The 16,518-nt window shown below is 33.6% G+C and overlaps 1 protein-coding gene across 1 annotated transcript in view; it reads right to left on the bottom strand.

The window, feature by feature from the left end:
- LOC150101901 (A disintegrin and metalloproteinase with thrombospondin motifs 20-like) overlaps nucleotides 1-16,518 on the bottom strand; it is a 186,136-nt gene that overhangs the window by 122,574 nt on the left and 47,044 nt on the right. The window contains exons 2-5 of the mRNA XM_090399926.1: nucleotides 11,388-11,599; nucleotides 9,995-10,078; nucleotides 9,560-9,684; nucleotides 5,639-5,679 (exon numbers count right to left, since the gene is read on the bottom strand). Coding sequence (XP_090256052.1) covers nucleotides 5,639-5,679; nucleotides 9,560-9,684; nucleotides 9,995-10,078; nucleotides 11,388-11,599 — 462 coding nt within the window. The remainder of the gene's footprint in view (nucleotides 1-5,638; nucleotides 5,680-9,559; nucleotides 9,685-9,994; nucleotides 10,079-11,387; nucleotides 11,600-16,518) is intronic.

The raw sequence follows: 16,518 nt of genomic DNA, 5'->3' as shown, positions 1-16,518 counted from the left end.
TTAAATTATCACACCACCTAAGCGTAGTTCTGCTTACACATTCCTGAATGCTAAAAATGTCAAGGTTCTTCCTAACATCTTCATTTTAAATATGATTCTACCATTGATACTATCTGTTAACCCATATCCGTGATCAGCTGTCATTGATCAAGTGTTTTATTTCTAACTCCGTTTTCAGATCCATAAGTTAAAACTGGTTTAAACAGCCTTGTACAGTATACTGCTACTTTAGTGTTCTGAGCAATTTCTCTTATTCTATATACATTTATTCAGTTGACTCCCTACCATACCAGCTTTGCTACTTCCGTTGCCTATTTCCATATTTAATTTGATATATCTTCACTTAAAATTGTGCCCAAATAGCTGAAATGTTTTACTGCTCTTCCCATTCAGGAGATTTGATATTTTCAACGTTCCTGCCTGCTTTCACGGTGTATTTTTATTGCTGATTTTCATACTAAATTTGTTATAGCAGTAATTAGCTTAGAGAATCCTAAAGACTTGTACTGGATTTATTTAAGAGCATAACATAATCTGCATGAAATACAGAGCAGCGATGAACAACATTTTCAATTTTGAGATCTGGCATTAGGCCTGATCTCAAAATTGAAGTAATGCGCACCCTGGTCTCACACCTGATTTTACATCAAACCTTGTTGCTGTTTCCCCCCCCCCCCCTTTCAATTCTAACCGTTGACTCACAACTCAAATACGCACTACGTCTAGATAAATATAACATCCATTTACACTATATAATTGTAGCATTTTTAGCAGATTTTCTCTTGGCACCTTGTCCTATGCCTTTTCTAGATCTACAAAACTTACAGATCCTTGTTGTTTCATAATTTCTCAACTACTGTATTTGTCTTTTCATCCTGAAAACCTCTATTTGTCCCGAACACAACTTGATCTTCAAGTTCCCTTTCAATAATTTTTCTTTGCCTCTTTTTTAAGTACGCTTGCATTAATCTTACCCAAAACTACGTAGAGAAATTCCTCTGCAATTCTCACATTCTTTTATTTCTTTTTTATAGATGAGTAGAGTGCTCTAATCTCCCGGAATTCGACCTTTCGATCAGGACTCTGAATTCTGCAATACTGTAGCCACTGTAAAACTGTTATACCTCCACATATTTGAGGATTTCTGGTTGTATATCATCTTCTGCTGTTGCCTTTTTCACATTTTGAATTTTTAATAGCTTTTTCTACCTTCAGCATCAATATATATACTTCTAATTGCATTCATTGTGAATATTTTCTGCTACTGTTCTATCATTTCTTGTTTCATTTAGCAAAGTTTCAAAATAATAATACTCTACACATTTAAAATATCTGTCTCCAGTTTACATGCTTTATCATTGATTCCTTTTACAGTACTCTTTCTTCGGTATGTAACTCTTTTCGATAGTCTCGAGGACATTTTGCCCGTTTTATGATTTTTGTTTAGCTACTTTTACACATTATTTTTGCTTTCTGATATTTGAATCTGTATTCTCTCTCAGAACACATAGTGACTTATTTAAGGACCTTTCGACAAGCTTTCTTCTTTTCCATAGGCCTCCAGTTTTTTACCACGGAATTCTGATTTTTCAGTCCTTTCAGACAACTTTAACACATGTTTCTCTCTCTCTCTCTCTCTCTCTCTGACTGACTCATTGTTTTCTTCAGAGTCTGTCAGCGGGTCTCCATGATTTGGGTTTTATTTTCAAACTCTTTAAAATAATATTTGTATGTTTGCTAGCCAGTTCACATTTGAAAGTTGCTCAAACTTCAGATTCTTTAAAATTTTTGTACATATCTTTTTCTTTTCAATATGAAATGTTTTTATTCTGCTCAACATTAAATGATTACTTCTTATTTAAAATCCCCTGCATACTCTTTCGACATGAAAAAGCATGACAATATTGCTGTTAAAAATAGCATAGCAAATGACTTATTTCTTGTGTCTTCTCTCCAAGCGGATACGAGCACATCTTTATATCGAGACACTGTTAGTGACTAGTCAGTGTCCTGAATAGAAATTCAGCAGATATTACAATTATTAACATAGTTTGCTCTTTTATCCAAATTTTCCGAATACATATATCTGGTAATCATTTCCACCTCTATTGTTTAGATCTCTAACAAGGGCTAATTTTTTTCTTTGCCTTCTCTTAACTCGAAAAATTCTTGCACTTCTTTTTTAGAACGTTCTGTGGGATCACTGTGCAATTCTCTATTTTGATGTTTGTCCACATCACTTGATTGAAAGGCAAGCAATACCAAGCAAGAAGATTATCCTCGTGTTTAGTGGTGAATACTATAGTGATTCCCTCCCCCAATCATATTTGGCTGAATATAACATCGTTTAGCATTTATTGAAAAAAATCTGAATTGTTTTTTTTTCATGACCACCAATTATGTGCACTTGGTACTTAATGTCTTCGACAGTTCTACTTCTTTTCCGTTGATACTTTTACTCTAATGGCTATCTTGAATTCTTCTGATTGAGTTTGTTCCATTGACGAAAACGAATTGATCGAAACCAATTAAACCAACCCACATGGATATCTTGTGTGCATCGTAAATCTTAAATTTCATTTAGCCAGTTCTATCCAGCTAGAGCTGAATTACTGCAATACATAAGTTGCGACAATTTTTTCGACTGCAAAAGATCTGATGGAAACAAGGGCGGATAGGTTTTTTGTTTGGATTCCAAGTACCAAATTTGATTAAAATATATCCCAACAGAGTGCCAGAATAACTTGTTTATGGACAGAGATAAACGGACGATTTCAATTTTTGCGGCAAATAAAACCAGTATTGAACGGTACGTAATGAATGATTTTTATTTTACGTGACTTGGAAAAGTTAACTGCTGGCATGCGATATTTGTGGATAATCCCAAAAATAGCGTTGAAAGCAAATTGTCTATTAGCATAATAGTCAAACTGTATCCACGAGATACGCACTCGTGTTCTCCAAACATTTATGTGCGAAACCTTCGGCCAAAAAAAAAAAAAAAAAATTCTATATTATATAAATAAGCCAGATTTAAAACTATTTTTTAATTATATAACAACAAAAGCCTGGCAGCTCGATAATGACAATGCCCTTTGGTTGGAAAGTCCAGGGTTGAAGAAGGTTGCGTGAACAAGCTAAAAGAACCTGTTTACATAAGCACGCAATTTATAGTTTGTGTAAATCACTTGTATGAGCAATTCAGAGAAAATATATTCGAATGTTTCGGAAACCAAGTATACTTGGTCGTAGAGCTTAGAAGTCTGGTAAATGTAAATATAAAATCAAATATAAAAATGAAACTATTCTGGCTTTAAAATCAAATAAAAATATTCCATACGATAACACTTGCTTATATATTTCTCCAGTCAATCACTTAAAGTGAATGAAGATTCTTTTAGAAAATTTTAATGGTTTTCTTTTAGAAAACCCTAGTCAAATTTCTTGTTATTACAAGTACTCAAATATTAAATAGCTGTTGTCATAGCGAATAACATTACTTTATGTTAGGGAGGGGGGGGGGCTGTAGGAAACATTTCAATTCTGAAGTTGTACAAGTCTCTAAGGATGAATACTGAAATTTATTACAGTTTAGTAGTCAGTCACCGACTGAACTATATATTTTAATAAATCTGAATTTCACTTCTGAATCGGCAGCATGCCGTTTTATCATGAATGAAACTAAAACATCATTCTTGTGAAAATATTCTGTCCATTGATAGAAAGTCCAAATTCCATTTTTAGGGATCAGAACCAGTGACGGTGGACAATTTCCAGTTAAATTACCAGAATAAAATTGAGAACTCTTTTTCAGCTCGTGTATTTATACGAAAATACTACTATTAACAACAATATATTTAATAATTGATTAATTATCAGAAATTAAAGAAAAAAGACACTTTAATCTTAATTTTGGCTAAAGTATATTAGAAGGTAAAAATTTTAGCGAAATGTAAATTTGAAAATTTCTATAAGATTTATGTTTTAGTTAATGCAGTTTTTTTAGTCTAAAAGTGAATTTTTTTATATTTTCCTCAGTAGTCTATTCCTATTTTTTTTTACGAGAATTCCGCTCACAAAAGGAAAAAACCTATCGTACGTTTAATACCTTGAGTGAGATAAAGGTTAGATAAACCGGAAATCTTGCTCTATTGACTAAGCTTAGAACTTTAAATCTCCATAAATAGAATGTGTCACACTCGCATGAAATTCATCGTCATAATTTCTCAATCGATTATATTATCTTTGACAATATGACATTCATTTATATGCATTACTAACGGTGGAATTGCTGAAAAGCCGGCAATGCAAAGCCGAGAGAGAGAACTTCAAAATTTGGAGAGCATGACAAAAAAAGTATTGCCAGTGTGTTATTATAATAACTTCAAATTCCACGAAAGAAAACGAATCTGGATTACAACTAAAATAACAGTAAGTGTGTAACTTCCTTGTTCTTTGCACATCAAAAAGCTGTTATGTTTTTTTTAAAATTTTTTAGTCTTAAATTTTCAAACCCTACACTAATTTAAGGGCAGCATTCCCTCCTGAGCTGAAAGTTTCGAATATTTGTAAACAAAACTATTTTAAAATAGGATTAATTAGAGTGAACTATGTTACATTTTGTCGGCCTGGTTAATCGACTGGTTAATACCTTTTTTGCCGAATGGATTTTGCGACTGTTTTTAGATAGAAGTTCGTCGGTTCGAGACCACTACCCCGCTTATTGGAGACCTCAAGTGGATCGAAGAAGTTCCATATTTATTCTCTAGAGCAGGTTTCCAGATTATGTAAAAATAAATAAAAATCCTTAGCCCGTCGACGATACTAATATAGTATAACGTTCGTGTGTGGGAATAATGATGAATGAAAATGTTAATCATATTGAAAATGTGTTGATATTTTCCAAACATAAATGAAAGATTGTTCTGTTGAATTAGGTAAGAACACCAACCACTAATGATTATACGGCAACCTTGGGTGGTATTTTCAACCTTTCGCGACACCGTTAGTATGCTGACGGTTAAATAATCCGGAGAACTCTGATATAGAGAACATGGTACTTTTTCAAGCATCCAAATAATTGGAGCGGTGAAAATCATGTACTTAAATTTATTAAAGTAAATGATTTAGATTGTTAATGCTATCCACTTGGACGATCTTGACACAACTGAAAATTTAGTTGCACACCATAAGAAAACTCATATTTGATTTATTGTAAATATACGAATTATTCCTTCGCTAATTGTTTTCGGTTCGAACTACAAGTCGTCTTTGCCAACTACTCATTATGACAGACAAAGCAAAAAAAAAAGTTGCTATTTAAGCGACCTGTTCTGGGAAATATGTATGCAATGTGATTTACTATATATTTTTTTAAGCAATATTATTTATAAACTGGCTGTGTCTCTAACTTATGCAATCACAATGCTACGGATAAACCTGTTAAGCTTTTCCAAAAATTAACTTTTCATTTTCATTTCATTTTACAGCAGCTTCCGGCATTCTCCGATCAAGCTGCATTCCAATTTTTTTTTTAGACAGATAGTTTTCGTGTTTTTTTATCTCCCCCCCGAAGAAGAATGATTTGAACAAACATGCTTAAAACAGTACAATAAAGAAATAAAATATGTAAACTCACCTAAGGTGTCGCAGGCACGTGGATATCGACACAAATCCTCCCTGAAAACAAGTCAATAAAAATTACATAGTTATGGGACATTTGTTGCACTATTTGCATTTGAAAATTTACTTAGAACAGAGAATTACATTCTCTTAATTGAAATGTTTGGGTTTATTAAAATGTGGAGTGCAGAATACAATAAAAGTCATTTATAACAATATTCAATAAATCTAAAAACATTTGTTTTACTTTTATTGAATTTTACTATTTTAGTATACTCACGTCTGACTATCACGTACAATCACGGTATGTGCCCGTTATAGTTGATAAAAAGAGTCCCATTTGGGATTAACACTGCCTTTTATATTTATTTATTTCAGAGACTTGGCTTTCTCATTCTTGCATTTTTGTGTCAGCTGCTGAGATCGTGTCACTTTTTTTTTTTTACATGCTTGTCAGAATTTCTGCTTATTACAGCTCGGTTTATTTAAAGTTCTATGAGAAAACTTCCCTAGAAAAATAGAACTTCCTTACTTTTTTCTTGATGATTGAATTGAGATGGTGGTAGGCTGTATTGACTTCACTTTATTTTATTCTAATTAATAATAAAACGTCCCATGGAAGGTGTGTGTGGGGTTCATGTGGCTGAAATTTCTCAGGGTTCACTTGTAAGGATCCCGGATGCAAGAAAAACAATGCGCGAGCAAAAATGTATTATGTCAAAAGGAGATAGATTTATTTCACATTATAGACCTGTTTTAACATTCACTTCGTAAAAATACTTGGCTTGATAAAATTTTCTCAGTCAAAACGATGCACATTTATCCTTATTATTTATATTATAGTGAGAACTGAAGGGAATAACTGTCCCTCATAAATAAATAAGTCGGTTGGCAAAGTTGTTCATATTGTAAGTATTATACTTCATTTTCATTCATAATTATAGATATTTTAATTTGGAAATGACGATTCCACTATTGGCCAACTTCAGACATGTTCGGAATTTTTCCAAAACTATTTTCTTTTGCTAAAGAATTATTAAGAGCCATGAATCAACTGTGGGTAGAGTTATTTATGTTAAGGACGTTAACATCAGTAGCAATGAAGTAGGAAAGGGGGATAGAAAGAGATTGCATAGGAGGCGTAGGTGGAGGACTGCTTATGCTGTGTCTAATCCCATTATTTAGGCTAATACAATTAAAGAGCAATCTGCTTATTTAACAGTTAAGTGTAATTTAGGTTAAACAGGCAAAAACACTTTCGTGAGGTTAACTTTTGCGCTATTCCCCGATGTTTAAAGTTTGGATGAAATATTGATAGTTAAAAAGTTCAGTGACAATGAACGAAGGCAATAATTCTGAATACAGAAACACCATCTTGGGAATTGTGCTATTGTTGATCTGGTCAGTACTAGTCATAATTAACATAATCATACAATTCCTGGAAACAGAAGATATAGATTAAGGACGGTTATAGCGATTATTTTCTAAGGCAGAAATATGAATAAGTTGCATACTAAAGCTTTTTATCGGTATTGTACCAATCAATTAATTGTTCTGATGGTTTATTATTATTATTATTATTAGAGACACGTAATATTAAAGGCACCCTTTTAAGTAACTGTTCTTGTAGGAAATTAAGTCTTTATTTATTAAGTTATTAATAACAAATTTCATTAGATATTACTTTTCCTTGTTGCAAATATACGTATTTTATAATTTCATTTTGAGTTTCCGCAGATTTGAACAGTGCTCAGTGAGATTCTCTCTACTGATCTAAAATTATGAAATCAGTATTAACAAGAAAATAAATAGTTATTTTTTCCCCCACCAGCTGAAGTGACAGGTGTAGAATCGTGCTTATATATCAGGTACGACCAAAGCAGGAAATAAGCTTGTTTGTGAAGGTCAAATGCAAGAACTGTTTGCACCTGCTAAAATGCAAACTGATTATGATGTCACTAAGAGTTAAAATAATTCATACATTAACTTTACAGTATTTTTCGTGACTTTTTTTATTGATAACATTGTCCAAGAATAAGCTAACCGACTTTTCTAGCCAAGTTAAGAGGCCAACTACTCACGCGAACTGTAAACATGGCTGCGTTGTCATAATACAATCTGTCCTGCTTGATTAAGTGGCACGTCACTTCCCGTTTCTTCTCACGGACTACAGATAATTCTTCTGGCCGCAATCCAACGCCCTTGAAGGATGCAAAACACGATCGTTAACCCTTCACCCACGCCTGGAATGTTCCATGACACAAATAGTAATAACATACACACTGACATCAATGCGAAGTGTGGCGCTTGACATTCAAAGTTGCAACGTCATCCAGGTAAAAGTGCTCGAAAAACTTTCATTTATTTGCGGTCGTTCTTATCTTCACTGTTAGTTTGACGTGAAAATAATATATATATGCTCGAATAAGAAGCATCAGCTATAAAATACTGGCTAATGAAAACACTGGATTACGTTACATAGGAATGATGGAGTCAGGCTATCTGTGGATGGATCTCTAAGAGTCGAAACACTTGTTGTCCTTCACTTATCAATAATGACAGCAAATAAGGACGTAACCGGTTTATTTGTATGGCTGCTATAACAATTTATTCGTTTTGAATTTACCATAATGCAAGGTAATCCCAAAATTAATGTCATTTTTGGTAAATTTTCCATTCACTAATGAATGATGTACGTTACTTCCTACACCCTTCTTAATTCTGTTCTATTTGAAATGTAGAATTAAGTAAAATGGTCTCATTCGTTACTGAATATAAAAAAAAAAAATAATGTAATCAGCTTTGAGAAGAAATGACTTACAACATTGAATGTTAGTGCTATTTTGAATTACAGAATTTGTTTTTGATGCTCCGTTTAAGATATATTCAAACAGTTCGGGGTATTGTAAACTGTGCCATAAAAATGAAATAGTTTGAATACCTGTTTTACATCAATAAAAGATAAATATCAGTAAAATAATTGAAGTACAACTAGAAGACCGTTATAACCATAGTTCGTAACTGTTAGAAAAAACAAAAAAATGCACATTATAACCAAATAAACAGAAGGGAAAAATATCCATGCATCAAACAGTAAAAAAGTTTATTTCATATAATTACACCGCAATAATTTTAATTAAAGGAAACAGTGCATTTATCTTACTGATCGCTTTTAAGGGTATATTAAAAGATTACTAGAATTGTTATATCTCGTAGTATGTGTTCCATATATTACGTGTGTTCCCGTGTACAATAATTGTAGCAATAACAACCCATTTGATTAACAACGATGTATTGCGTACATACTTTTTTCTACACGCATTGTACAGTTCCTCTAGTAGTCTCTATATTATCGCTTACAGTATATAGCGATTGTATTATATTTGTAGTATTACTTTTATTATAACCAAAGATTACATTACTACTGTATAGCTGACTATCGTATTGAATTAATTAAGACTGAATTTCCCCAGTTCGTAATGGATCTTTGGTTATGGACAAAAGTGAAACATTAATATACTGGGTGTATTATACAAAAATAGTAATGATATTTGTTTCAATAATGAAATACCGTGAATTGGCATATTGAAAAAAAAATTATAAAACCGGAGGAAGAAAAGTCACGCAAATAACTTGATTAACGTAGAATTTTCGCCTAAGTACCATAGGTATCGTCCACACAAGATCACAGAATGGCAATTAAACATTAACAGAGGTACATTAAGTTAAGATGAAATTATTCACCTCTTTTAGAATTGTCTGATGTTTAATTGTCATTCTGTGATCTTGTACTGACGATGCCTACGATACTTAGGCGAAATTCTACACTAATAAAGTTATTTACGTAACTTTTCCTCCAGTTTTATAATTATTTTCAATAGTAATGATAGGCAGTGCCACGTTTTTTTTTTTTTAATTTATAAGTTTAAATAGCTACCTGGTGAGTAATATCGCTGTGTCATGGTGATAAGGATGGGTATCGTCCTGGTAATTATGTTGTTGCTGCCAATTGCAGAATCTTCTTAGAGTCATGGGGGCACTGGAGTAGATAACATCTCTGTCCTGAAAAAGAAATCTATGAGCCATCTCCTCTTATTGAACTTATCTGTCTGCATAAATGGAATATCATTTTATTAGCAGATTAATACAATTTACTGATATACAGTGGAACCAATAGAACCCCCCCCCCCCAAAAAAAAACGATGCTTCCTTAAGACCAAGACATTAAATCAGTGTGTAAACTCATTTCTGGTTTTTGAGGGAAGAAGTCATGCAGGTGTCATAGGTATCAAAACTTTTTCTTTAATCTTGCATTGCATAATTCTCTCTCACAAAGCACACACTGCTACATGCAATTTTAAAATGCACTTACCTCCTCCTCACTCATAACAATTAGCTTCACTACAGCAATGTTGATATTGTTGCCAATGGACGGATCCTTGTAGATTAGGGCCACCTGTGGGAATTTTTGCATATTACATTATGAATTTCGCCAACATCAAAATTAATTAATCCTGGATAGGTTTATGATACAGTGGTAATTATATTGGCATTATTGCTCTTGTACATCGCATTCATCCATATTACCTACAAGTATGATATACGGAAAAGGCAATACTATGAAATAACCGAAGTTTATCCTTGTGTTTATTGGAGCAGGGAAAGTTGTTTCTACCGCACTTACACTAAATAATACTGGCGTCCATATATACCCTAAAACAGACACGTTATAGTACAACTGCTGTACATCATACCCATAGATAACGATGGAATAAATACATTAAAAATCCAATCTAAATTTCAAGTAGTGATTAAAGCACACATAGAAAAACAAGAACATAAGATATTACTGTAAACTCTGCGATGTTATGCTTAAAATTACTAGGAGGTATTAATAGTAGCAGTCTAATCTTGTAATTTATTGGTATATTAACTCAGCCACTCTTTAACCTACAAGACGTGATGAATATTTATGACACGTAAGTCAATCTACGGGACTTTGATCTCCTGATAAGGATATCCCCGCTTCGTCTGGTCCTTGTCCCTAGCAGGTTCGGTGCTTAAGGCGTGTTTCACCTTTAGTAGTAATTATCTAAATTTAGAGAATGACAAAAAGTTTTTTTTTTTTTTTAATACAGCAGGTTAAATAGTTAAAAACTATGACACGAATAATAATAATAATAATAAAAATCATTTATATTTTTCGCATATTTTATGTGAATCCCACCCACGAAGGGTTGCAACAAATCTCGTACATTTAGCGTCGTGGGTGGGGCTAAGGGTTTGAATATTTCTCGTTAATACTGTTTTATTTTATTTATTTTTGAAGAGAGGTTGCCTTTTATTCCAACGCAATTGTCAAGAAACTTGATTTTAATATTCGATGTTTGCTTGGACACTGTATTCATTGTGAGGATAGTGTTGCTCTAGAGAAATATCGGATGTTAAATAATTTATTAGCTTTATTTAGAAATAAAGTTCAAACTGCGTGTTTCTTAATCAGTTTATTTGCCATATTGTGATGCATACCATATTATATTTTTCATCCTTAAATGAATCAAGATTACTCAGTTAAGTAGATTACTCAACTGTGGTAGGAGCCCACAAAACTTTTAGCAAAATTTTATGCTACTAATTCTGAACAACAAAACTTAATATTAAGCTTGAAAAGTAAGCGAACGACATTAATTATCCTCCTATTTCTATTTAAATTTATATAATCGTTTTCGCTACTTATGAAATATAAAAAAATTATGTTAACTTACCGTTGACATTAAAGTTAAAACGTAATGGCGTAGATTATCTCCATGGTACCGAGCCATTTTGCTGTCAGCCACCACCAAGACTTCTAGATGAAGTTCGCGAGATACAGACCGTCTTGCCCTCGAATGTAAGAAACTGACGATGTCTTTTCCTGTGTAATAATCCTTGAAATGCTTCAGTGGTCTTGCTTTGCTGTTTACTTTATGGGCGAATTCTATTAATATAAATAAGAAGCCATTTAAATAGAGGGAGGAGTTTATTCAAACGGAGGTGTAGTTATGAAATGTTTATAAAATTTAAACTTAGTCTTTTCATTCAAAAAATACTGTACTTTGTTTCTGGAAGTTAGCTAGCACTTTGTTGAAAGCATGTTGAAAAGCACCATCAACAATTCTCAATTTCACAGCGACTTTAAAAAAAGAATCATTTGCTATGCAAGTATAAAATATCCGGTAAAATGATTTCATGAAAAAAAAAATCGCTAGAATTATTTAACGTTCATATGAAAAGTGGACAACTCGTACCTCAGTAAATAGTGATCGTTGTCTCCTTACTCGGAGAAGTGTGTGTGTGTGTGTGTGTGTGAGAGAGGACTCATCTACAGCCTTATCATTCACAAATCTCTCAGGAGTGTGATAAACGCTGAAACTCTCACAGAAGTCCTCAAAGTTGAGCAGGTATTTTTTTTTATGACAGACAGAAGGAAGGAATGAGGAGTACATGCGAGAGAACGTATGGATTTACTATTTGGATTAAACAGCAGTGGGAATACCGAATTGTGCAAAGGATGTGATGCTCCTAAACAGATCAACCGCACTAATCATTTTGAATAAATTTGCTGCAGTAATGACGGTGATGATGAATGGCTTAAGTTAATCTTACCCATGAAAGGTTCGCGACCTTATAAGAACATCAATGCCGTGGTTGGGCTAAAAGTTGGATAATCTGGAAATTCTAGAAACCAAACATGGGACTTTAAGCCAGTTCAGGCCATCAGTAAGTAGGGTGATGACTTCCTCTACACTTTAAAGCATTCACAAGTATCCATGCTACAGCGGAATTCGAACAATGTCTGTAAGATGGAGGGTGAAGACGCCATCCATTGCATGTGTTTTTCCCAACTAGGACAGTGAAACGATGACATCGCTAGTTTTATACCTACATTTTCACAAATGTCTGCAATGCACTGGGTTGCAGAAAACATCTCCTCTCTACCGAGCAAAGGCACTTAAAAAGGCATTGAGATTTGTACCTGATATATCATCGGAATCTTATGATTTTCTTACCGTACAGATGAGGCATCAGGTTATCCGTTCGGTACAAAGCAAATGATTTATTGAATTATACAAACCTGCGATGCCTTTGAGACATGTCCTAAAGTGAAGTTAGCACCATTACATGATTACCTGTTCGTAGAACGACTTTGACGAAGCTAGTGAATTTCCTATTATGGCTTTCATTAAAATTCCGAAAATGTGAAAATTCAAGGAGGGAAAAATCAGGCATTCCCAACTATACCTCAGTGCGCGGCATAAGCATCCATCCTCCCAACAAAGACGCCAAATCACTATGAATTTTAAATACCCTCAAAGTTGTGTTAACACTTCTTTCCATTATATGAATTAAATACGATTTAATTCATATAATTTAATTCATATTTGTGATATTTCGTGACCAATCTATCACGCATCGGTACCTTCGGTGGGTTTTATGAACATTCTACTGACCGAATTCCTGGATTGTTGCGATGCTAGCTCAAGAATATTGAGATAACTAAAGGCGATGATGTTGAATATGAGTGGGAAAAATGTATGGTTGAGTTGTTTGGAATTACGGAAGACAACTAAGGCTAAGGGCAGTATTATCTATGTTAAATTGCATGCGTTTTCCTGCCCGGTTTGCAGGACTAAAACTCTTCCTCCGTATGAAGGAGAACTCGCCTTCCACTGAGGTATGATTGGGAATGCCCGATTTTCCCTCCTCGAATTTTCACATTTTCGGAATTTTAATGAAAGCCATAATAGGAAATTCACAAGCTTCATCAAAGTCGTTCTACGAACAGGTAATCGTGTAATGGTGCTAACTTCACTTTAGGACATGTCTCAAAGGCTTTGCAGGTTTGTATAGATCAATAAATCTTTTGTCCTATTTTCGACTTGTCCACTTTTCATTTAAACGACCCCCCCCCCCCCCCATAGATCATTGAAATATCATTTATAAGCTTCGATTCGATGATTCATACGCCATAGGAATGAATGAAGCATTAAGGTTATCGATAACTACCATGCTGCACAGCTCGAAATTTGATTCAATCTCGCAGGACCTTGAATATATTCACCTCTCAATTAATTGCAAAGTGTATTCTAAAAAAAAAAAAAATCGTATCATTAATCGTATGTGAAGGAAAACAAAACAAGGTAGGCGACATAAGTCCGTGTCATTGTTAAATATGAATGACGTTACTTTAACAATGTAATTAGTCATATGGAACTCATTAAACACTAATTTAAGACGTCTATCGCATCTGTCAAGGTCTTAGTTGAAGTTACCTTCTTAATAGTCGACTTATGACTCACCGAGAAACACTTCGGGGAATGAACTGGGAGGGTGAGAACCCTGATTAAACAGATAACTGAATAACCTTGTAGCTTACTACAAATCGTGTCCTGTCCAAAAAGAACTCGTTCGAAAGTTATAAATTGGTTTGTGTTTATTTTAATGGACAAAGCTCTCTCTTTTAGTTGGGGTGGGGGGATCTATAAACGTACCCGGAAAGAGGAAATTTAACGGTCTGTAATGAACTGTAATTATCCTCATGTGAGAAGTCTAGTCTAATCGTGGCCCAAATGACCTTGCAGTCCACCAGAATGACTTTTGTTTTTAAAGATGTCTTTACGCTGTTTGAACATATAACGGTAACAACAATAACTTGGAATAATTACTTAAACGACTTCAGGAAACAGATTTATACACTGTGGCTTTTGAGTAAACAATCCTTTCAAGTGGAATTCGTAGTTTCATTAATTGCCATTTTATTGTTCTACTTTTATGAATTTTTTTTTAATATACGGAAACATAAAACTAATTTATCATGTTGACAAAAAATTAATGTACACAAACGGTATGCATTAATATTTTATCTTCAAACTCACCAATACAACTAAATTATATAAGTAAAGTATTACTTTGGTAACATGCCATTTCCCAGGGAATAAAAATTTAGACGTTATAATCGGAGATTATTGCACTTATTGATTACGATGATCGTTCCGTCACACGGAGAACACAACCCATTTTATTTATAATCACACGTATTTTCTCATTATATTGGTGTGCTTTTCCTCTTTTGGAAAGAGTGATTATCAGTGAGAAATACGTATTTGGTTTTATGTTTGTTTTATGTCCTATTTTGAAAAGTACCACGTTGATCCAGAATTCTCGATCAAACAGTATGCAAACCATTTCATGTTTCTTATAAGTAGGACGGCGGTTGCACACTGGTGGTGTAACCTACAAGATATTTAAACAACCCATTCCACAACAGGGTTCAAAACCCATATCCTATTTGCAAAGCGAAATATTATCAATTCCACTAACTAGCCAGCAACTAATGTACAGATTTTATGTTTCTGTTATTTAATTCAACATTTTCAATACCATTTTGGTGTGATTTCTTGAAGGAAGAGCCGATCTCCCGATCATTATCCTCTATGGATATCGCCAGACTCATAAGGCCTAAAGTCGTATTGCTTTTTTGCAATTCGTTCACGGATCAAAACATTTCATTTTTATTTAAGTGTACATCTTTTCCATACTAATGTTCATTGGTGTGTTAAATGGAAATATGGATTACATTCAAAGAATGTCTTGAATCCAACAATATACGAAGAAATAGTTGTTAATATATGCTAAATTAACCAAAGGAATAAGTTACATGTGTTATATCTGAGTGTTCTTGGGATGGATTTGTATGGTTATTTGAGTGATGAGAAACTACCATTGCTGAGAAAGACTAACTCGCCGTTAGTACAAAAACCCTTATATAGCCTCTTTTCCCCTATGGGCATGTCTTTCTAGCTGTATTACGGATAATTTGCATTTCTGTTTCTCTCTCTGTCTCTCACAGTCCGAGTCCTGAGGTACTGTATTATTTAATTTCCACTCATATGGAATGGATCACATATCCACACAAAGACATAGTTTGTCTTGTTTTAATAAGAATTACGGTCGAAGGAACTAAGGCTATGAGGCCAATGTATTATGCTTGTTAGACATGTAGCTAATTCCTTCCGGTTAATAGTAACATTGCAGAATACCTGATTATGGTCTGGATTTATAATGACAGGAGATGAAGATATAGAATCTTCTTGCCGAAGAAGCCGCTTGTTGGAATCCAACGCAGGCACGTTGGATTTCTTTTCCCAATAAGCTCGTGACAGGGATTTTTACATTAATCGCATTAGAATTGAAGACCATTTCCATTTGTACTGTTGTAATTAAATTGGGAGAAAAGCAGAGAGAGAGGTTGGAGCAACAGACGAAACATCTAAGACTGAGACTGCAAATGTCATTTCTGTTACTTGCATGTACTCGGATGGCTTGTTTTGTGGGATGAAAAACCTTGCACCTTGGTACATCTGTAAAATATTCCTTACGTCGAAAGTATTACTAGATTTCAAACAACCAAATTTTTAATACTAGTTATATGCAATTTTGTTACTAACGAGGGTTAGGAGAAGGTTTTGAATTCTTGTAAAACTAATTCAGAACTTCAATGTTTGAATCTTAGTTGGTGTAATTAAGGTCATTAAATTTACTAAAGACAAATCAAAACTTTATAACTTATGAAATCCATCTATATGTTCATTAATTCCCATAACTGATGAACTAATCTTATAGAAGAAAATTCTTGTGCTGGAATGTATTATCTGTAGTTGAACGTGCAAGGTTTTTGATTTGCCAAAATCAGTATTTACACAGTTTAACTTTTCTGGAAAAATGAAGCAAGTGTCAGCTAAAAGATTACGAAATATGGTAGAAAATCCTATAATACAGATAACAATGTTAAAAAGCAGTGTTAATTTTAACATTACAACAGAATAATATGGAAATACCTAAATCATTTATTTCGGT

The sequence above is a fragment of the Typopeltis vanoorti genome, chromosome 11 (genome assembly GCF_054136105.1).
Source record: "Typopeltis vanoorti isolate ZY-2024b chromosome 11, IOZ_Tvanoo_1.0, whole genome shotgun sequence".
Lineage (NCBI taxonomy): Eukaryota > Metazoa > Arthropoda > Arachnida > Uropygi > Thelyphonidae > Typopeltis > Typopeltis vanoorti.
The sequence above is the reverse complement of the archived record's forward strand: the minus strand, read 5'-3'. Positions and strand labels throughout refer to the sequence as shown.